The 24,121-nt window shown below is 38.2% G+C and overlaps 1 protein-coding gene across 1 annotated transcript in view; it reads right to left on the bottom strand.

The window, feature by feature from the left end:
* LOC148329586 (myelin basic protein-like) overlaps nucleotides 1-17,804 on the bottom strand; it is a 37,284-nt gene extending 19,480 nt beyond the window's left edge. The window contains exons 1-2 of the mRNA XM_088306421.1: nucleotides 17,550-17,804; nucleotides 3,558-3,616 (exon numbers count right to left, since the gene is read on the bottom strand). Of these exons, the coding sequence (XP_088162547.1) occupies nucleotides 3,558-3,602 (45 nt within the window). The 5' untranslated portion in view covers nucleotides 3,603-3,616; nucleotides 17,550-17,804. The remainder of the gene's footprint in view (nucleotides 1-3,557; nucleotides 3,617-17,549) is intronic.
* Between the last annotated feature and the right edge of the window lie 6,317 nt (nucleotides 17,805-24,121).

The raw sequence follows: 24,121 nt of genomic DNA, 5'->3' as shown, positions 1-24,121 counted from the left end.
CTAGCCAAAAATATTTATCTTACCCACAGTGCACAACGTAACCAGAGATCTGAAAGTCACTTATTGACAGTGTTATATCATGACATTTATTGACTATGACACACCCAAATATGTATGAAACATTGAACAATGAGTACAAGCCGGGTGGAATACATATACTGTAATGTATAATATGTATGTTAGTGTGACACTCTCAATCGATTGCAAGAAATTAGGAAGATTAAAAAAAGAAAAAAAATAAGAGCACAGACCTAGATTACAGCAGTACTCTAAACCCATACGCCATCGGTGCCGCTGCTCTTCTCACTAGCTTACAAACTGTCACATTGCTGGGAGTAGATCTGGCAGCCCAAAATCCAAACAACCACAACACCAGAATTGTTCTGTGCATCCCTGAACATAATTCTCCAACAATTAAATATTTTCACACAGCGCGAACATTTGGATGGGACATTTCAGTCAGATTAAAATAACAAAAGCATGAAAGATGGAACACGGAGTGTAATTTGATCGAATCCTGATTTAAGCATGAGCATAGATAATTAAAGCCGACGGGTAGAGGATAAACTCTGAGAACTCTGCACAAGACAAAGCTATTGTGTTAACATTCCAGTTATTTTGAAGATGTCAGTGTCAACAACACAACCCACTCAAACAGCCAGAAACAAGCCAAGTGGGTTGGTCACAATGCTCACATGGGGAACAACAGCAGAGTGTCAAGCTGGGCCTTAGGCTCCCTCATCTGGAGAGTTCATTTGTCATTTTCAGTCACTTTTTTCATTTTGCTTCAATACTTGGTTTCCTACTGAGATTATATTTTACAATTAACTTTAAGCAGATCGGATAACGGATAGATGGATTTCCTCCAGCATTACATTTGGGAAGTATATATCTTTTTATTTAGTATTACAAGAGGCACAGTCAGTACATCTGAATGCACAGTTGGCCCAATGGCCTGGTACCACATCCTCAAGTACATGCTGATGCTGAGACCGCAGAAAACCAAATCCTATTTACTGCAACTCAGCAGAAGTGATGTGTCACAATAGGACGAGTGTGCAATGCAATATTGACTATGCCACCTTTGAAAGAATACGATATGGGAACAGTTGTAATATAATACATTGCAGTGACACCAAATCATTCAGAGAGCTACAAAACCAACAACTGAAAAAGCCAGGTTTGCCAGGTTTATTACACCCTTCCTAATTGGAAGGGACAAAACAAATCAGGCCTAACCTGCACAGAAACAAAACCTGTGTCACTCTGTCATGCTCTGGTTGTGTCTAATCGTTGCCTTGACTACCAGTTGTTTTGCAAGACAGCTATCGATTTTGATGTTATGATAGTGAATCCTAAAGGAAATAAATGAGGAACGGAGACATACACTGACCACCAGCAACTTTATGGCCACTTGCACAATAAAATGACATCCAATACAAAATCTACAGCAAATATTCCACTTTTAGAAAGATAATGTTCAATGTCAGAGAGATTTGCTTAAAAATATTCCTATTTAATTTTATTGTGGCTGTAGTTTCCTCCAGCTGCCATAAATGAGTGGTGGGGGCTGGAAGGTTCACACTTGACCCAATAAGCTTTTTTTAACTGAAGTATTTTCATCGATCCATTCTCTGTAGAGTCTTAAATTAACCCATCATGCATTTTTTTGGAATGTGGGAGAAAACTCACATAGGCTTAGGAAGAACATTCAAACTATAGACAGGAAGGCTAGATTTGAACCCACAACCTCTGAACTGTAAGGCTGAAGTGCTAAAGTTATTTTCAGGCAAACAAAAAGATGAGCTGAGACCCTTTTTCCAGTGCCCTGACACAATCTCTTCGCCCATTAAGCCTCAGCCAGGCTGCCAAATATAAGCAGCACTACACAGTCAGCAAGGAAAATGCTTTTGGCTGACATCTTTTTTTCCCCTTCCTTTTTCACAATAACCCACGCACACAACAAGCCTATAACCTTTGCAAAGCACCTCACCTGTAATGACCCACACTGATAATAGCTTCTCTGGTTTTGAAAGGCTGCGACAATAACGACTTAAGCAAGGCTCTGGTTAATTATATAATGTCATTAAATTGCATGTGTTCCAATGTTCCTGTTTCAAGCTGACCCCCGGCACACTCACACCTACATTAACAGTGTCTCGACTGCCATGTCTGTAGCTAACAAAACAGAAGGATGTTGCAAAGGCTCTCGCTCAAAAATACAGCATGTGTGCAATTTATATCTACACATTTTCAGTCAAGCGTTAGATGGTAAATCTAAAACCCCTCCTGTGATGTGTTCAATGCAAAAATTGATGTAGCCATCGTGCTGAAGAATATAATCTTAAATTTTGCATAAAACATTAACCCTCATCTAAGCAAACCTGTTTACATCCTGAGCTACTGATTAATATTGATTACGATCTAATTAATTAGTTTTGAAACAGTTCTTGAAAATAAAAAAATCTACAAACTGTAACTACTTACAGACACATTTTACCCAAGCCATTTGATAAAGCAACACACTGACTAATATCTAAAGAAAGTTGCTTTGTCAGTGTGGAATTTACGGCAATTGCACAAAGTCCACTTAACATTTAACCATTACAAATGAAATGCGTACACCGAGAATTTCTTGTGACGGCTTCACAAGGTTGTCAATCTGGACTGTTGATAAACGAACGATGCATAGACACGCAATGTAAAGTGGGCAGGGGTGCAGACTGCCCCTAAAGAGATTGTATTTTGCCCATCAAATTTGAGATTGTACATGCACATTTTCCAGCTACCTTCAGATTTGCGAGCAGTTGACCTTGCTGATTTAAGAAAAATAAAAAAATAAATATTTGTGAATATTTTGTTGATACATTTCTGCTCCACACTTCCGCCCATTCTTCAATAACATAATAAAAATGTGTGGAAATGTGAATACAATTCGACAAAAGTCGATTTACAGTGTGTGCACCTAAAATTATCAGGTCGGGGTCCATTGTGCTCATCCATCCATTATCTGTACCGCTTCTCCTCAAAACACATTGCTCATAGTAAAAAAAAAGAAAAAAAAGATCATAAATACTTCGAAGTAGACAAATGCAGAATGGCTCCATCTTCAATCATGGCTACATATATAGCATTTTCATGCATTGAACAGTCACATGAGTAAAATAAATTTTACTTAAGAGTTTTTGTTCTCTTCGTTTTTTTAACCACAACAATAAGTAACCGTTTTGCTCAGCTCAATGTAAGCAAGCTCTAATTTATCTGTTCAAAATTGTAAAATGACCGGAGCGTAATTAAATTGCCGAAAAGTATGCATTAAAAGCATTCAGTGAAACCGGGTGCTCCCTTCGTAATAGTCACAAAATGTGCAAATACAGAAATGAATGTCAAAAATAATTATACATTAAATTTTTACTCTGTGCGCTGTTATTTTAGGGGATTTGAAAAGTGGTCTATAGTAAATTAGTGGGAATTGAGGAGAATGACTCTTTGTCCACAGTCCAACTAATAAAAGCTAATGTTCGCACAGGCACGACGGCACCTTGAAGGATTCATACCTTGTTGTCTGTTGGCGACTCTCTCTTTCCTAAGCGCTGCCCCATGCTGCTGACTGAGGCTGCAAGGAGACAAAAAACAACAACAAAAGAACAGTAAAAACCTGGGCTTTATAAAAAAAGTCAGTCAGAGTATTATTTGCCGAAGCAAGAAGAGTGATTACTAAAATATGAAAAAAATATACCTACACACGTTCACCCCTGAGGATAATTCTGTAATGAAAAACAATTTCCTTGGTGATTGCATCCTAGGGATGGATGCAATAAAACAGAATGCAAATGAGTACTTCGTCCAGTATGCCGCTTTGATTCTAATTGTGTTTTCTGTCTGTTTCAAAGGCAGTTATGGTACACTTGGCTGTGCTGTTGTGTGATTGGTTTGGGTTCATTTAAAACTCAAAACACAAAATGGATTCCTGAAGAGACTAGTGTCTTTAGGTGGAAATTCTAAATTTGAGATTCATTATAAAATTAAACAGTAAGTCGGAATGAAAACTAGTCATTTGCACCCACATGAAGTGCCCTCATATTTAAACTGTGCCATTGCCTGTGTTAGGACAGTCTACTTGAGTTGACGTTCGAGTTGCTAATAAAAGCCATACTCAACTTACTATAGGCTAATCAATCATGGTTGTGTTCTTAAAGCTGATTTCCTCTTCTGTACTGCACAGTAGTGGCCATGAATTCAGCTTTAATTTTCACAGCAGCGCACGGGTCACATTGCTTGCGACATCTACACAGTGTGAACGCTTCCATTTTTCTCTCTGGTGTTGAAGTGTGTATTTGCCTCTGTGCACCACAGAGATGCCTCCACAAATGGCCTCCATTTAATCCAGCAGGATGTAGTACCCAACCCAAGGAATCGTGAAAATGTTGACTATAGGAAAGGTGAGACTTTGACATGTTTAAAGGTGGAGGAAGTTGTGCGTCTGTCGGCCGTCACTTCAGGATCAGTAAGTCAACTATTTGGCACATGAAATGAATGAATGAATAAATAAATAAATATCCATTCATCCATTATCTGTCCCGCTTCGCTTCACAAGGGTCGCTGGAAAAAAATTAAATAAAAGGAGGTAGGTAACATCAGAAAGTCTGCTGCAGTGACATTTAGTAAAATTGAAAAAACGGAGGAATAAAGTGTTTTCCTTTGGAATAAACAGAATTCCTTGGCCGTGTGGATTGCCGACAGCTGAAAAAAAGATCTTTGCGGCCGATAACCACACTATCAGGACTAAGGCCACACCACCCTGACTGCAGCAGTTCCCCAAGATGAGCAAGAAAAGAGAGTACAGGGGTGACAAACCGCAGCCAGGTTTCTTTGCCAGCGGGGGCTGGTACACTAAGTTAAAAAAAAATGGTATTAAGAGTGGTTGCTCCACAGGGAAGCTGGATCTACTGATAAAAATGCAGCAGACGAATAAGACCAGGTGACCACAGTGATGTGCGGTAATGCGAATATCTTCTTGCTGAAGCCCAGCTTGGTGTACAAATTAGTGACCGGAGGAGGTTTGGACCTGGGCCTTCAGTAAAATAAAATAAAAATGTCTACATGTACACTGCACAGAGTGTTACACAGGTGTTACTAATAACAACTGCGGAATCATGGACGATTGTCTGTTTAGCCTCCCTTCCAAGCACTCTCACCTGCATACATTGCATAGCCAATATATCCTACTTATATCCACAAACAAGAGAGACCAATGTTTGACATTAAAGAAATGCATTCCATGTATTTGAGGATATTACTAAATGCAAAAAAAATGTTACATGTATAATTCAATACATCGCCTCAACAATTCAAAATCTCTCCAGAACAAAGTAAGCAGTAAACAACATTTTTTCAATCAATATAATAATTAACTAAATAAGGTAGTACTCACCACAGATGCTAATGCAGAAGCTCCTCCTGCCTGTCTGTGTATGCCAACTGTTCCACTCATACATAACTACTCTGAAAGTGCCCCCCCTTAAAAAAATTCCGGATTTATACAAGCCTCAGCAAAGCAGTGCTGGTTGAACTAGCCTCAGTAAATCCTGTTTTTTTTTTAAAGTGAACCTTGAAAGTGAATTTATAAGCATGGTTTCATATCATCCTCCATCGTCATTCAAGGTTTGATGCACATAGAGCACAACCTATCAGAAGCGATTGTATCAGTACATTAGCATAATGCATCCATACTAAAAGTAGGGCCTGATCAATTAATCAGCCACCTGATTTAATTGGCCAATTTTAGCTCTTTTAAAATTAAACTCATTACACACAAGACAAAGATAATGTAATTCAACCCCCTTCCCTTTTTGGAATGGATGAATCATAAGGTGGTGTCTTAGTTCATTGGCAATTGGTGAAATAACAGTCGTGTGACTTTAGCATGCGTCTGCCAAAATTTCAACAACAAAAAAATGGCAGTAAAAAAAAAAAAAGTATAAATAAAAAAATATGTTTTGTGTTCTGAATTTTCTAAGTTTAGAACAGAAAGACTCAGTATGCACAGGCAAACCACCAAAATCTAAGGCAAAAGTTCCTGCTTAATTATGCAAGGGGAAATAGATTACAATCACCAAAATCTGGGTGTTCAATTAAGTGCCCTACTGAAGCATACTGCAAACCAAAATCTTTTGGTCAGGCATAGAAACATCTCACAGAGACCAAATGTGAGGCCTCATAGCCAGTTTCACTCTAGAATGTTACACAATCAGAGCTGTGATCCTACAAGGACTTGCAAGAAAAGACTGTTGCATAATATAGTGGAAAAAGGCAGTAAAGGCTGTTGAGTGGCGGGGGTGCGATAAAAGCTTACAATTACAATTCAGCAGCATTACTTCTCAAATGAGAAAACACAAGCGCAATCTGTGAGCATTTCTACTCCCACTTAATGCTCTGTGATTTAGAAAGCCACAGGGGAGGTGTTAAAAAAAACATTCAGCAGGACAAAAGCATTTTCCAAGTTTAACATTTTACAGGCAACTGTTGCTCCAACGCAGTTCAACTTTTGCTGACTTTTTTGGCGTCATTGTTATTTGGTGGTTCACTGTGAACCATTCACACAGACAATTCTGAATTTAATTCAGATTGATTCAATTCTCATTACTATAGCATCAAATCACAACAGAAGTTGTCTTAAAGCACTATACTTAAGGAGCAGGTCTACAACAACACTCTTCACATGTTGATCAGGCATATATGTGCAATGTACTTCCGCATTAGGCAAAACGTGTAAAAACACTTCCTCCTCTCCCAGGTGGATGGCGATGGGCCCCATGACATAGATGTCATCACAGAAGGACCAAAGATTAAAATATCCGATGTTTAGGCTTAGTTGTTTACATGTATCACATTTGTATAGATAACCCTGTATTTAATATTTGTACAAAGACACCATCAACCATTGGGATTTGTTTTTTAGCAGGTTCCGCTTCAAACGATCATGTCATCAATTGCAGTGAGGGAGAGAGAGAGAGAGAGAGAGAACTTGAGTCTGAAACTAAATATTGATTTTAAATTGGACTGGAAAATTGTTGCTCAATGCAGTTTTTTGCATCTTGGGCAGCTGGCTAAAGTATCTCCTTTCTCAACAGTATTTTGAAACAGTCATTCATGCCTTCGTCACATCTCGGCTGGGTTACTGTAATGCACTTCATTTAGGAGTCAGCCAGTCCTCCATCGAGGAATGCATTAGTCTAAATAAAAATGTGACTGAAAGTGGTAGAACAGGAGTCGTTCTGCGAAAAATATGTGCATGATATGGGCAAATAATTACTTTGAATAGTTTGAATAGTCTCAGTAATAACATTTAAATTAACAGCTTTAGGTAACTCTATTTTTTACAATACAATACAAACATCCATCCACTTTCTGTACCGCTTCTCCTCACTAGGGTCGCAGGGGGTGCTGGAGCCTATCCCGGCTATCTTCGGGCAGTAGGCGGGGGACATCCTGAACTGGTTGCAATACAATACAATACAACTTAATTTATATAGCGTATTTTAGTAGTAATTTAAATAGTTTTCCCATAGTTGAAACATCGACATTATTATTGTATGTTAAATGCAATGTGTTACAGTTGATTTATTAAGTTACGTCTACTGCATCCTCCTAACGCACTCTGGCTCCACAAAAAGGGCTCATCGCATGTATTTCAATTGCAACATTCTCAGACAACAAACCTGTCCGACCATTTGAATGCCATTACGACCCCCGGTATCACCAGTTCAAACTCATTAGTGGGACAGGAGGTGAAACCATCTACTGAAAAAACAATGACACATGCCTTTGCCATTAAACACTGTATGATAAAAAGCCCAAACAGCATCGACAAATCACGAATGCAATAACTTTTCACATGGCGAAAGACATCGTGCAAGCAACTCTACGACATCATGAAAGAGGGGTTTAATAAAATGATCCGCACGCTCGACAAAATATATAAAATGCCGTGGCGCACCTTTTTCTCCCAGAGCTGTTTAATAAACAGAAGGTACACGTTGAAGATGAGCTATTACAAGCAACATATTATGCAGTTACAACAACGGACATTAGCGCCGTAGATCTGACTATCTACTTAATTCATAAGAAGTTTGAACTCTAAAGTCGCTGTTTGCAAATTGGATTTTTCACGAATCAGGGGACTCATGTACTTCCTCATTTATTTTTAATATTTCTGTTCTAATTTATTTGCTACATTAATACACCTGCTTTTTAATTGTTTCATATGTTATATTTTAGTTTAAAGATGTTTATAACTGTTGCTGATTACGAGGTTTTTTATTGTCTTCTGTTTTTGTAAAGGAGTCAATGGACCAGTGCACCTGCTCTTTTATTTATTTTTTGTTTATAATATGTTTAATATTATGCTGCTGTGTGGATTGAAGTGAAAAATACAACCTTAAATATCTGAATTACGATATGAATCCAATGGTGTCATGGTGAGTTAACCAAATTCTTCCCAAACAGCTACCTGAGTCTGGTGAAATTTTTTCTACTTTCAATATCGCAATATACATCGCAACCTCCCCAAAAATCGCAACGTAAGTTTTTTTTTGATGGACTTCTTAAACTACCTGATGGAAGATCTGACCAACTGACAATTACAGGTTGGTTGGGCTCAACGGATAACGAATGACGGACCTGCAAAATTTTGGAAATTGCCCACCTCGAGTATACCGTAAATATGTTGAAAGGGTTTCTATACGTGCATAGTGTACATTAGTGTAAAATTGGCACCCGTATCAGTTGACTTCTCATACATTTCAAATGCTCTATCAAAGATATGTTGATGCGAGAAAGGCGATTCTGCTTTTTATTTTGAAGTCATCACTTCTTGACAAAGAAAATAATGAAGAAAGAAAATCTCACCTTAAAGAGCATCATGCATAATTTTATGTTTTGCCAATAACTTCACCTGTTACTTTGCTAATGTACTGCATACTTTTATGGCCTAAATCTGAAGCGAAATTCATCAGCTTCTTGTTTGTTGTTTTGGACTTGAAAATTCCTCTCTGTTCTTAACCGAGTTTAACAAATATGAAAGGAAAAAGCATTCTGCCTGTAATGTATATCTTTGTTGTTGGTTTATTTATTTTGTATAAACGCCTCCATTATTGCCCTGTAAAGTGACAAAAATCTTCAGTAAAAGAGAGGACATTATGGCTGCAGAGCATGCATCTAATCCAGAAATCATTCACCGCGTTCACATTTTAGGTCATCACCTCATCCCAAAATTCAATTAATTATTTAATTTTAATTTTTTTTAATTATAATTAATTTTCCCCTCAAACGTTGACTAAACACTCCATGATTAAAGTGGAAAATGTTTTGGGGGAATTGTTTGTAAAATTGTTTTAATAATAAAAAACTAAGAAGTGGCATATATATTATATGCTCCAAAATAATTGACTCATGATGACGTCATTGTTCCTTTCCATGATAACAATGTAATTTTGGTGAATAAGTGACAAGAACTATAAATGCAACCAGGAGAAGAGGCCAACAAGTAGATGCTGATGGCAGATTGACCAGTCAGCTGTAAATGTCTGGTGAGAAGTACAGCTCCTCCACTGAGCAAAGCCTAAGGGCTCCCACTGTTGATCTGAAACATCAGGGCTACTGCCTGCTCTCCTTCTCACTTTATTAACACAAGCAATACATATTGCAATGTTTGCACCGGACCTCTTTTATTATTCACATTATTATTTATGCTCTTGTATTTGCCTGTTTTGTATTTTGTAGGTGGTCTCTCACCACAGTTAGGCCTGTACACATGAGAGGAGGATAGCGGTAGAACAGATTATACGAGTGATGAGTAAATGCTTTTATCACAGTTGTATGCATGAATGTTGAAAAGGTAAAAGAGTGGTACAACTTTAAATCTTGAATAGAGACTATAAGCACAAAGGTTGAATAGCTTCCTCCGTGGTGTAAATGCAACAGATTTCCTGGAACAAATCAACCAACGGGTGCGTTTAAGGTGGGCGATAAAAAGGTTTGCCCTTCGAATCTAGTGGACCTCTGACCACTGTGCCTTTTGTTTGGTGGATAGAGGCATAAAGTGAAATGATGTTCAAATTACCCTGAAAAGCCGATGTTTTTATCCATTATAAAGGAGTTCCTCGTCAAACACAAACAGTGCCATGCATTAAACCAATCTGTTTTCGACATTTTATTTATTCGCACCTGTAGTTCCTGTACTCGTCTTCATATGGCTCTGACATGCTTTTGTCACAATAACTTAAGGATCAGGATTGATAGAAATATTTTTAGAGCAAATTTTTTGCCATGGCGAATCATGTCTCAGCTCACCTGTCATATTCAGTGAGCCATCCCTCATCCAGGCCAATGGCAAGCCCCGGCTTTCATTTAAATGACAACCTGTGGGCAACTTAACTGATACTAAAAATGTAGCCTTAAGCAAAAATTACACAGATTGAAATCCATCCCTCCTGTTCATGCCGAGTCTAAATATGTTGACACATATATAATATAATGGCAATTACAGATTTTGAGGTTGAAAAAAGTAGGCTGTTTTGAAACAGATACATGTCACGATGGGCATGATTGTGCATACATTATTACTTATTTGTTTCATTATGCATGGGAACCTACCATTCCTCCCAGAGTAAAAATATAGAATAAGTATGACGTGTTCAAACTGGCAAATTTTGTCAGTTTTTCTTGAACACAACTCTGCCCAAATTTGAAATTCTGCTTGATGAATTGTTGAAGGATGCAGAAGACAACTCAATTCCTCTTAATTGTTGATTATTGATTTGCTTAAAGATGATATACTCTAATCACCAGTTTTAATCAACAAATATTGCTTGTACAAATTTATTTACATACAAAAAAAATCTAAATGAATTGAAATTAATCTAGCAACAATTAAATGATTTAATTAACTCCTTAAATTAACATCATACTGAAGTGTTAAGTTCAGACAAAGTTTTATTGAAGTTCATCAGTTTAACTTGGCAAAGCCAACATTATTCAACTTAGCATTACACTTCCTAAATCAACCACAATGTCATCATAGCCCACCCAAACCCAAAGTTGTTTTCCCTGCATATTTTCCAATTCATTAAGAGTTGTGGTAAGGCCTTATTTCCATAAGTAGTTGGGATGATTAGCTGAGCTCCTTTTAAAAAAACTCATCATGCCATGCTCTTCCCAGTGGCCGCACAGGTGTCTCGGAGGACACCGACCTTCGAGGAAGACCCCTGCCCTTCACAAATAAATTGGTATTTGACACAATCCGAGATGGACGATCACAGTCACATGGGGTTTGTCGAAGAAGACAAGTTACTTTTGAATGTTAATATTGAAGTGTTGCAACAATGCAAAACTGAGCTCCTGCTGCAGATGACAGGAAATGCAGTAGGTCTAGTGTCTCATGCTGACAGGCAGCACAGCGCCTATTTGATCAAACAACAACAATAACAAAAACTGTATTGTAGCTCTGGGGCTCTTAGAGCTGCAAGTGAGTGTGACTCAACCTGTTGACCGAGAAGAGGCACAAATGGGGGATGAAGAGAGAACGGAAGTTGACTCATTCCAATATACTGTACCACCGTCAACACTTGTGAAATTATTGCGTTGACATACCCTCAAAATTTTGAGAACTTGCTATTAACTGGTGTGAATGTGCCTGTTTTTAAAACAACAGTCATGCAAACGCATTATATTATGTCCCAACTGTGCCGAAGAAAATCCTAAGAACTTGAGAGTGATGCAAAGGAATGCATTCCTGCGGCTTTCCCAGCCAAGTAGTCGCAGGCAAACAGAGCCTAGGCTTTAAACTATGTGAAGGTTAAGCTGCAACTTCTGGCATCTTCTCTTGTATGCTAGTAATCCAATCCAATTACGCATAAACTCTCTGTAGAAAGACCATCAATGGAATATAAAATTTCACTTGAAGATAAGACTATTAGGATAGCGAAGACTGCAGTGAATGTGTGTTCATCAGGTTTCAGGCCACCTGGAATTTGATGGTTTGAAAAACACAAAATCCCTCATCGACTAAAAGGTGAGGATTACATCATGCGCACGATGTTGTATCAAAGCCAAGCTTGAGCTCCACATTCCCTAGCTAGAGGAAATTCTGGGCCATAGCCAGACGGACGTGAACTCATTATTTTTAGAACAAGCATTGGAACAACAATGACTAAACAGGTATATGCAAATAAACATCTAAATTCACCTGAAGCAATGTGTTTCATTAGCTTCGAATTAGGGATGCCCTGAAAATTCATCCACCAAAGATTTTCGGCCAAAAAGAGCCCAAAAGTGCATTTTCTGATTCGATCCGAAAGATTTTTGTCACAGAAACGGACAAAACAGGACGTCATGATGACACAACCCTGCGTCAATGACCCGAAGAACTGAGCGAAGGTCAGACCTTGACACTGGGAAATGAACCCAGAGCCAAAATTCTTCTGCCACTGGCCCTGGAGGAGAAGGCTTCCAAATCGCAGAGAGCTGCCTCTCCGGTTCCTCACCCCTCATTGACGTCAACATGACGTTGCGTCATTGGCTCGTGTCAGACATCAGCAGTCTCAGTGGCTCAATTATTGCAATCGCCACACATGTCCATGCTAAATGTTTTAAGGTGAATTAAAATGAAGTCAAGTATTATCAACACTGTCTTTCCGAATAACAGCAGACGTTTGTCGTCTTTTGATGACGTATAGGTCGGATGAGCCCAACCTGAGCGTCCAGACTGCAGTCGCATCGGCTACAGATCTAATTTATATGAATGGACGGCATACGCCAAGGTCTGATTTGAAAAAAATGTTTTTTTTTTTATTCTGAATTGTACTGTTCATGTTGACATGAAAAAAATCGGATACATGACACATTGGACAAAAAAAAAATCTGAACCGACCTGTATGTACATAGGCAGTTGAGGATTTCTTTTTTGGTTGTTTATTGGCATTGCAACTCTCCTTTTCTGTTATCGGCCAAGAATTTTCATTTTGGTGCATCCCTATTTCCAATGGTAAATACACTGAACTCTCCCAGGCAACAGAGTCTGCATAGCTTCTGTTACACGTCATTGAAAATTGCTGTTGACCGGTTCTTCTGAATGATGTAACATTAAATTCTATATTAATGGTGCTTAATTTGATTTCAAAAACATATAAGAAAGACATTTTCTGATCCCTGGCCAAGACAACAGTACATTTATATCTACCAAAGTTCATGAGGAATACACAAATGACTGACTCACCAGCAGGAAAATGCGATGCTGTATAACGTGACCTCTTCCTAATGCAGAGTGCCAGTCAGGCCTCTTTGTATTTGTAAGTTTGATTCAACCTCAGTGTGTCAAGCTCGCTTGGGGACAAAACTGTTTGGTACAAGTAAAAACTGTGTCCGAACATCTTTTCACCTACCCGGACAAAGAAACAGGGTATTTTCATACTTCACAAGAGAGTGTGAGAAATCACACCTTACCTTAGAATCTTTCTCGTGTACTAGTGATGCAACATCAACTTTGTTTTTCAAGATGTGATTTACCAGTGGTACAGAAAACGGCTGCATGGATGGTTAATATAAATTGTAAGTGTTAGGGATTGGACCTTCTCACCAAGTCAGCAGGTTATCATTTTAATCAGTTAGAGTTTATCGATTGCATCACCTACTGATGCATTGTTGTTATTCTTACAGTGTGACAACTTACTGCTTTAAATACAATAGTGATAATGTCGCCTATTTACATTATTAAAAGAAATTACAGATATATTTTCTTCCGTTATCTTTTATTTAATCAAAATATTAGACATAAATTACAATGTTATGCTATTGTAAATGTTTAAATGGGTCTATGATTTATCACACATATCAATTTACAATTCACTCACATAAATAACAAAGCGGGATTGCACTGTGATACCACAGCATTGATGTGTTAGGTGATCATTCCTCACAGTCACTGACATAAACCTGAGATTCACATTTTGCAGTTTAGCTGGTTTGGGTATTACATCACATGATGTGATTGACAGATCATCGTGAGCAAAAGCGAGCTGATCAGTTGGATCACTCGTGCCATGTAACAGGCAGATGCTTAAATATTTATGCTATCGTTTGAAATACACTCAGCCTTTGTGCTTCAAATGGCTAGGATCAAAAGGCATTGAACATTGACATCTCACGCTTTCGTGGAGACACTTGGCGCATTCAAATACAGTTGGACATTTCAAACTCAGAGAAAAGTCCACCAATGCATTCAACGTTAAGAACTACAAATATCTAAACAAAGTGGGCGTTGTATTAATCTATAAAAGTTGACATAGGCCTACATCAAGAAGAATGATGGGGGTGAAATAATTTCACGATTTTACTTAATTACAATCATTGCTTCCATATTCTTCATTTTCATGGTTGGGATGCCAAACATGAAATATTCCATGATATTTTATACTCCCCAATGGTTTAAATCAGGGTTCCTAAATTTTGTTCCACAAGGGTCCTGCCTGTTTTCCATCTCTCCCTGTTGCAGAACACCAAATTCAAATGATCATATAGTCGGCAAGGTCTGCAGAAGCTAGATAACAATCCTCATAATTTGAATCAGGTGTTTTGCAGCAGGGAGGGATGAAAAACAGGCAGGACACCGACCCTCCAGGAACAGGATTGGAATCTTTTGGAACACAAGCATTTGGTAAAGTCCTGGATATAATTACAAATATCAGTAGTATTTACAATTGTTTTGGAGTTTCCATGTTCAATTGGTGTTCAAAATGTATGTTTAATGTTATCAAACGTTTTGTAATTGGTATCCTTTTAGTATTTTGCAGAGATGCAACAATGACGGTGATATAACAATATTAAAATTGCCACGATATCGTCGTCATATAACGATATTAAAAGCAGCACATCAATTAAAAAGGACAGATTATCTTCCATTTGTCCAATTTCAGCACTCTCTGGCAGTTAATTTATTAATGCAGTTTAATTTAAATTTGGCATGTTTTGGCCACCTCTGTGTAAGACCCACACTAATCGCCGCATGAAGAGGAACACATTTGGGTTCCTCCACAAATTCACTGAAACAGTTGGCAGAGCCAGAGCCACCAGTTGGCAGAGCCAGAGCCACCAGTACAAAAAATAGTGTGCAGCTCTGCAATAAGTTATTTAAAAATAGTATGTATAAAATAAATTCCAAAATATTTGTCCCATCCATACAGTATGTATATTTACTAGCATGCGATCACTGAATTGATTGATTTTTGTTAGTTTTTTTTAACATTGAACCAAACATCGAAAAGATAAGAAATCTTTCACAAGATTAGCATTACAGCTGTCCAGTAGTAAAGGAGAGAAAAGTGGTGAATAGTCCAGGGCCCAAGACAGACAGAGCTCATAAAGAGTATTTTGCATTTGCAGCAATATAGTTGTGTAGTGGCTGCCCCTGATAGTAGTACATAGAGTACTTCATACAAAAGGGTTTGGGAATGCAAATGATATAGGAGTAAAGATGACCAATTTGAACATTAAACATAGTGCTATATTTAAAATATAGTATCAGTATCCCGATACAGGACTTTAAAACTCAGCTTTTACAAAATCAAACTAATGATTCAATGATAACATTTGATGAAATTTAGTGGATGACTATTATATGTACGGTTACATGAAAAGCCGAATTAGTGAAAATCTTATGAAACTGAAATTTCGCTTGAAATATGTTAAAGCAGTGGTGTCCAACGTACAGCCCGCGGGCCGGATCAACCCCGCAAACGGGTTTAATCTGGCCCGCAAGAGGTTTTGGTGAAGTATAAAAATAAGTACGGACTGACTAAACAAACAGCCACCCTAAATTTGCCAAATAGTCGATCTTACTTGTATACAAAGTATATACATCTTTATACTAATTCAAAGAGATTCACACTGGGTGGGGGTCGCAATCTGGGCCAGCACCGGACATATGGAGCAGTTTTGTAGTGCTTTTTTATTTTTATTTACTTTTTAGCTTATTTTAGCACTAGCGTTTCATCTTTGTGAGTTTTCTTTTTCTTCTGTAAATGACACTTCCTGTATGTCATTGCATGGGTGCCACATAGTGTTCAGAATGAGTCATCACATTTGAAAGAAATGTTTGCTAAACAACAAGATGATGAACCTGTGTTGGCAAAACATAAATGGTAAATGGAAGCTATTCTTCAATGTTCCTTGAAGCCAGACTGTATAAAATTTAATTATTTGCACTTCACTGTATTCCTTAAAAACAACCTGTACAACCGCATATTCTGATTTTCCTGCCACTGGATATTTCACTTGCACTGTACTTATTCACTTATTGATAGTTCATATTGTGTGTTCAATACAAAGTGTGTATTTCAAGAAAACATTTCAAACATATCTATTTTTGATAGATTTATTAAATATATTACAATGTATTTGCAAGACAGCATACAAATAGTAATAAAAATAATCTGCATAATATTGAAGGTGATAGCTTTTAGTTATCAACCATGATTTTACTGGTCTGGCCCACTTGGTAACAGATGTCCCTCCATGTGGGTGCCTGAGCTAAAATGAGTTTGCCACCCGTGCTTTAACGCAGTGGTTCTCAACCTTTTTTCAGTTACAGTACACCCGTGAAATATTTTTTGCAAGTACCAAGTACCGTTTAACCTGCGTAAATCATTTTGGGTTAAAAAATAATAATAAGACTTAAAACATGCCATCAGTGATTGATTTATCAAACGTTAGAACCTTTCAAACGTCATTTGTAATAGTCCACAAAAAATAAGCAACAAAGTTTCCTCTTTTGGATCATATAAGAGAGCTCCAACGTGTGGGCGTAAATTCAAATACATCATAATCTTCAACATACAACAGGAGAGAGCCTGTGACATATTGGATCGAACCGTTCTCGTATAGGGAGAATCTGGTTCTTTAAGATAATAAATTCAATAACTGACTGAATATAAAATGTTTTGTATGAACTTCTATTAACCTGAAACATTTAATTAATTCAATAATTAGTTTTAAAGGATTTTTGCACGTTTGTTTGTTTTACTTAAAATCTCACGAACCCCCTAGAGTTCCTTCAAGTACCCCAAGGGGTACGCGTACCCCATTTGAGAACCACTACTTTAAAGTATCCAATGTGTTTGTTAGTGCTTTTATTGTGGAGTTATCTTAAATTCAAAGATTTGTGCGGTGATTGGTTTCAAAAGCGGCAAGTACAATCGAGGTTGATGTCCGTATAGAGAGTAAAATTATTGGTCCAGCATGTTAACATAATCGTGAGACTAACGTCTGAAAACGGCATTCGTAGAACACGATTTGTTGCGAAACACGACGTGTCCTGCCTGAAGTAAATATGCAGAAGAGGATGACGTGTTTGTCGTCCACAAACGCACTCGCGCAGTCGAAACGTACTAACACATCAATATAATCATAATCAGAATCATATCATCGTTGAGTGCTCTCACTTTGCTGTATCACATTTGTGATCGTGGCAAAGGGCAAGACTGGCGTGCACGTACCCTTCTCTTCGGTTACACCGTCAACAGCATCCACAGCTGAGCGTCGCCGTCAGTCCTGTGAGTGGTCGTCAACATTGAATATGTCAACACTTCGCCTTTTTCTCGTCGCAGCTCTCATCAAAATGTGTACGAAAATGCAAGGAGGAAAAGAAAACAACGGCGCGTGTCGGCGCTTCCTGATTTAGGTACGCTGGTAGTGGTGATGTTTGCGAGGGGTGGGGCGGAATGCGGCTCGGAGAAAGCTAAAACACGTCCGTGCATGTTTTGTTTTTTTTTTGGCGTGAAATTAGGTCGTTGCGTGTAAATGGTAGGGAGGGGTTAAATATTTACTCCGTCAAAGGAACGACTCGTGCATGCGTGAAATGAGTGACAGCATATCGCACGCTTCACCTGCTGTGCACCTAAATAATGTCTATGTAAAACATTACTTGAATAAATTCCTTGGAAATGCTATGTGCATTTACCTTAATGCCAATAGAGTGTCTTGAAATTAATGCCTGTAATTTTAAGTAAATGAATACAGTAGACCGAAAAAAGTGGTCTCGTTTGGACTGGTATGACTCATTGTATGATGGCATAACATGACCAGAAATTTGTCACAAGCATGTGATGCATTGCCTCAAGCTTCCCCGATCACTTCACTTCCGACTTGCTTGTGGAAGCCGCGCCCCGTGCCCTGCCTTCTCCTTGCTTGTGATTACCTGAGAAGCAGGTCTGTTGCAAACAGACTAGAGCGCCGCCATCAGTATTCGCAATCACGTACCAGCCATAGCAGCGGTGGCACGCTTCTGTTTTTTCTTATGAAAGCATTTCTACCTTTTACTATTTTCTTTATCAAACTAAGATAAAACTGTATAATTCCCCATACATTTGATTTTTTTTTCAATTTACTTTTATAATGGAAAACCAACTTTGAACACAAGTCAAGGACCAATTGTCTGCCACATCTGGCTCATGAGCTTGAATTTGACAACTGAGTTATAGCATACCCCCACCCCACTTTATTGTTGATCTGCTAGTATAGGACCCTAAATTTAAAAGCTAATTAGAGGAGTCCTTGTCCCTTGGTTTGTGAAATTTCGAGGTTCCGTGACGAGTGAAGACTATGTCATGTGGCCCACCAAAATACACTGAGTCGCATTTACCACTGGACTTCTTTATGAATTTGATTGCTTTTTTTGTTTTTTTTTGTATAGCCTTATATAGATTTTCCCATCTGATTGTTTACAGTTATTCAAAATCAGAATAAGAGTCTGAATCATTTTTATTGGCCAAGTATGTAAAACACGCAAGGAGTTTGTCTCCGGTAGTATGAGCTCCACTAGTATTCCAGTAACATGCTATGACAAACAAAGACATACAAGTTTATACATTCCCATAATATAAGCGTACTATTGTGAAGTAGTACCACCCAATGACAGTTGTACAACAAAGTGGGGAGTCATCAAGCAGAGCTAAAAAGTGATCAGTGGTGCATACTTACAATACAATGGCGGTTGTGCAGACCATACAGTAGTCGCACCATTTAAGGTGACCAGCAGCAGTATCTGTAATTGTAATGCAACTTTGGATGTGCAATTATGCACAAAGTCCTTGGCAACGTTGAAGCATCTAGTGGTGTGGAATATTGATCAATGACAGGTATACAAATTTGTCAAGATCTGATGCTACAATTTTTAAATTTGCAAAGTGCCACTGTGGTATTTGAGTTGTTTAGTATTTAGGGATTTTACTATTATAAAATATTTATTTATAATAATTTAGTTTATGGCAAGTGGGAAGAAGCTGTTTGAATGTCAGGTGGTTTTGGTGAGAGGAGGAGCCAGAAGAGGTGGTGACCAGGGTTTTTTTCTTTTTTTTTTTTGTGGGGGTTGCCAAGGAGAATTTTCTGTGCTCTTGCCTTGGATCTTGTAGCGTGTTACTCCTCGAGAGTGGGTTGGATTGTACTTGATGATTTCCCCCACCCCCTGCCCATTGCAGTTGGATTTTGTCCTCCAAACCAGATTGTGATGGAGGAACACAGGACTGATTGAATGACTGCTGTGTAGAATTGTCTCAACAGCTCCTATCTCACAGCAGTGGGATACTCACTTATCAACACAACTGTTGAAATACATTTTTGTCATGATATAAAATAAATTGATCCAGGATAAAATGTGATAACTTTTTTAGGGAGGGATGGGTTGGATTGGTACTCAATGTAAATCTTTCAAACACGTGGAAATATGTTATAGTCTGATGAAACCATACCATGGAACTTTTTTACACCCATATATTATAAACAATTCCAAATACCCGTCGTTGTGAAAAAAAAAAGAACTTCAGGTCTCTATTTGAAAGGAAAAAAAAAAAAACATGCTTGGAAATCGCCAGCAAACCTGTCGGTTCATGACGGGTACTTTAATTGACTACAGTTGTCTGTTGACTTCTACATAACATGATTTGAAATGTAATTCATTAATTGTAAATACAGCCACAACTTCAGTTTTACGAGGGTGTGGACACTTTTGCAACCTAATTATCGCAATTGTTTATTTTTATTTCCAATCACCAAGATAATTCTTTTCAATTGAGCTGTACCGTTTATTGGTCACACTAATGGTGTAAAAGTGTTGAATAAATTTGATCTTGTTCTAATTTTTAAAATAAAAACCTGGTAATTGAAGAGGGGTGTGTAAACTTTATATATCCATCGTATACCATTAGGAATATTTGTTTGTGATTTGCATCACCCATCGTTTAAAAAAAGTCGCTCGAGGAAGCTCATTGGTTTTGACAATGACACTCTATTAAAATCTTTGTTGCAAAAAATCAGTGTATGAAATCTCTTCTTTTCTAGATCACTTAAATAAACACCGTTTTTGTGTAAAGGAAATGTTTCGGAACCACTGCAACTCAGACATAAAGTCTCAGACCACATAAAGTTAGAGAGCATCAATCAATAGTGCCTGATATAATGTAGTTACTGTATATTACTTTTTCCAATGCGAGAGTATAATTTTGTCTATCACAATCATGCCATTTAAATTTACGTCTATTTGGTTTGTGGAAGAGGGAAAAAAATAGCATTTTTTATGATGTCCAGATATGGACACTTTACCCTATTTTGCAAGACAGTATTTCGTTCTCCATCCGCGACCTGGGAAACACTTCCATCATTGTCCTTCCGCCCTTGTTCATATATATATACATATATATATTTATAATATATATATATATATATATATATATATATATATACACATATATATATATTTATTATATATATATATATATATATATATATATACACATATATATATATATTTATAATATATATATATATATATACATATATATATATATTTATAATATATATATATATATATTATTTTATATATATATATATATATATATATATATATATAAATATATATATATATATATAAATATATATATATATATAAATATATATATATATATATATATATATATATATATATATATCCACCCACTAATCGTAATTTCTGGACTACAAAACACCAGATTAAATGCCACAATAGCTGAATTTAGCCATATAAACGGTTTTGTACATACATTAACCACTTCTGCCAGATTGCCGCCAATCTCCACATTATTAAATGAGGTATTATCTACATTCTAAACATTGCAAGATTCTTTTTATCCCCCAAACAATGCTGAACACTGCTATAGTTACAGAGCGTACCGGAGTATTTCTCAGACTCTTGTTGTCACATGAGGCAAATTTACAGAAAATCTTGGACCGGGGTCGCACTGTAGAGATGGCTGTATTTCAAATCAAATCAAATAAAATTTTATTTCTATTGCACTTTTCATACATAAAATGCTGCTCAAAGTGCTGAACAATAAAAACATCCCAATTACAACAAAAAATGCACTCCCACCCTCCCAATATACACACTTGACACATCCACACGCACGGCTGGACTCACGTACACACAAAACCCACGCATTCACACAACCTGATAAACTGTCTTAACAGAAAGACATAAAAACATGACAAAGCACAGAGAACCCACATGAGGAAAACGTACCCAAGGTAGGTCATCCACGCTGAGAGGAATGACAGCCCACGGCCACAGGGAGCTCGACCGTCACAAAAACCCTTCACATGGTGCGGAGGCACCCGGTCCCCCAGGCCTAAGGAGCCTCTGGGATGAGGCACCCTGTTAGAAGGCCAGCCACACCTCCCAGCACAGAGGACCCCCATGAGGAAACACTGGAGCTAAAATATCTAAAAGAAAAACGATGATGCTATAAGATAGGTTGCCTAGTGGACGACTGGTTAGCACGTTGGCCTCACAGTGCAGAGGTTGTGGGATTGATTCCGGCTCCGGCCTTCCTGTGTGGAGTTTGCATGTTCACCCCGTGCCTATGTGGGTTTTTGTTCCTCCGGGTACTTCCTCCCACATTCCAAAAGCATGCATGGCAGGTTGATTGGACACTCTAAATTGCCCCTAGGTATGAGCGTGAGCGCGGATGGTTGTTTGTCTCCGTGTGCCCTGCGTTTGGCTGGCAACCAGTTCAGGGTTACTCTGCCTACTGCCCGAAGATAGCTGGGATAGGTGCCAGCGATCCTTGAGAGGAGAAGCGATACAGATGGTTAATAGTAGATAAAACAATAGTCCTGAATTAAAAGACTAAAATAAATCGTTTAAAAGCCAAGATAAAAGGGTGAGCCTCCCCTTAAAAATATCAACAGTCTCTGCGGACCTGATGTCCTCTGGCAGGCTAACCCATAGATGAGGACCAGAATGGCTGATTGCAGCCTCACCGTGTGTTCCGGTCCTCACCCTAGGAATAACTAAAAGGTTGGTGCCAGAGGACCTCAGGGTGCTATGATAAGAGCATGTCGGATAAATAAGATGGCCCAAGACCGTTCAGACATTTAAAAACTAATAGAAGCACCTTAAAATTAATCCTGAAAAACACGGGGAGCCAATGCAGTGATTTTAAGACTGGTTTAATATGTGCCCGCCTTCTGGTCCTCGTCACCCGTGCAGCTGAATTCTGAAGTCATTGTAAACTGGAAATACTATTTTTAGGAAGACCAGAGAGCAGGGCATTACAATAATCTAAACGAAAGCAAATAAAAGCACGCATCAGCACCTCCGTGTTAGCCTGAGAGAGAAACGGGCGGACTCTGGCTATAGGAGATAAAAAAACAATCTTGATTACATTTTTTAATATGAGGAATGAAACTGAGCTCAGAGTCAAACATGACGCACAGGTTCTTCACACATTGTGAGGGTTTAAAATCTTGTTTATTGCACTTCATCGCTTAGCTCAAATTAAACGCAAATTAAGATGTTTGTTTTGCTTTTAATTGCTTCTTGACCTAGCCGCACGTACGGCTTCTGTGTTTTTGCCCAGTGAGTCTCGCTCACTCTCTCTCACTCGCTATCTTGCTCTTTTTCTCTCTCTCACTAGCGTATTTACTCTCAGTTGAACTCTCCGTTAAAGGGTCATATACGCAACATGATTACAAAATTTCATTCTGCTCCGAGTGCAAATATTTTAATTCTATAGATGCGGTACTCTACCCGGTTAGGATTGATCAAAAAGGACGGAGAAAAAAAACAATTCCGCCCTTGCTCGATCCGTCCTTTTAAAAAATAAAAACCTGGGTGTCGGTTCATAACTGATGGACGGACTGTTCCGTCCTTTGGACGAAATGCCCATCTCTGATGATGTCACATTTCAAGGTTAGCATGGAGGAGTGTGGACATCCCAAGTGCAGGCAAGCAGACAGGCAAGACCAGGAGCAGGAGCAATCTCATAAAAGTTTTATTATTTTATTTTTTTGTTTTTTAAGTACAGTGCAATATTAATTTAACACCCAAATGTGATATGCAGGGTGACACAGTGGAAGATTGGTTAGCACGTCCGCCTCGCAGTTCCGAGGAGCAGGGTTCGATCCTGACTACTTTCTCCGGGTACTCCGGTTTTCTCCCACATTCAAAAGACATGCATGGTCGGTTGAATGAACGCTCAAAAGTGTCCACAGGCGTGATTGTGGGCGTGAGTGGTTGTTTGTCTTTGTGAGCCTGGCGGTTGAATGGCAACCTATTCAGGGTATACCCCGCCTACTGCCCGAAGACAGGTGAGATAGAATGCCCGTGACCCTTATGAGAATTAGCAGATTAGATCTTGGATGGATGAATTTCATATGCTAAAAACAATTGTGAATCACTGCTTTCATTTCCATCATCTGTTTAAAACATTACATTCATTTTTGTGACTGTTTTGGGTTACCCTTAACCAGCAGTTTAATATCAGATTTTCTAAATAAAAGAAATCTCTTTGTCTTTTAATGTGAATGAGGAATTTCAATCAGTCTAATTACCTCTGTGACAAATACAGATGAAGGAAAACATGCAGATTTTTTCCCTTAGCTAGTAATCAGGTAAAGCATCTAGTCATACATTTAAACATGAGAACAGGAGGGTGTCGTTTTCCAACCCCCCATTTTTAATTAACCATCTGTCCATCAATGTAGTTGAACAAACTTAGTTCCTGATGAGGGTGACAATGTTTCCAATTTGAAAATA

This window comes from Idiotropiscis lumnitzeri, chromosome 10 (assembly GCF_059441095.1).
Source record: "Idiotropiscis lumnitzeri isolate Australia: NSW breed Sydney's pygmy pipehorse chromosome 10, RoL_Ilum_1.0, whole genome shotgun sequence".
Taxonomy (NCBI): domain Eukaryota; kingdom Metazoa; phylum Chordata; class Actinopteri; order Syngnathiformes; family Syngnathidae; genus Idiotropiscis; species Idiotropiscis lumnitzeri.
The sequence above is the reverse complement of the archived record's forward strand: the minus strand, read 5'-3'. Positions and strand labels throughout refer to the sequence as shown.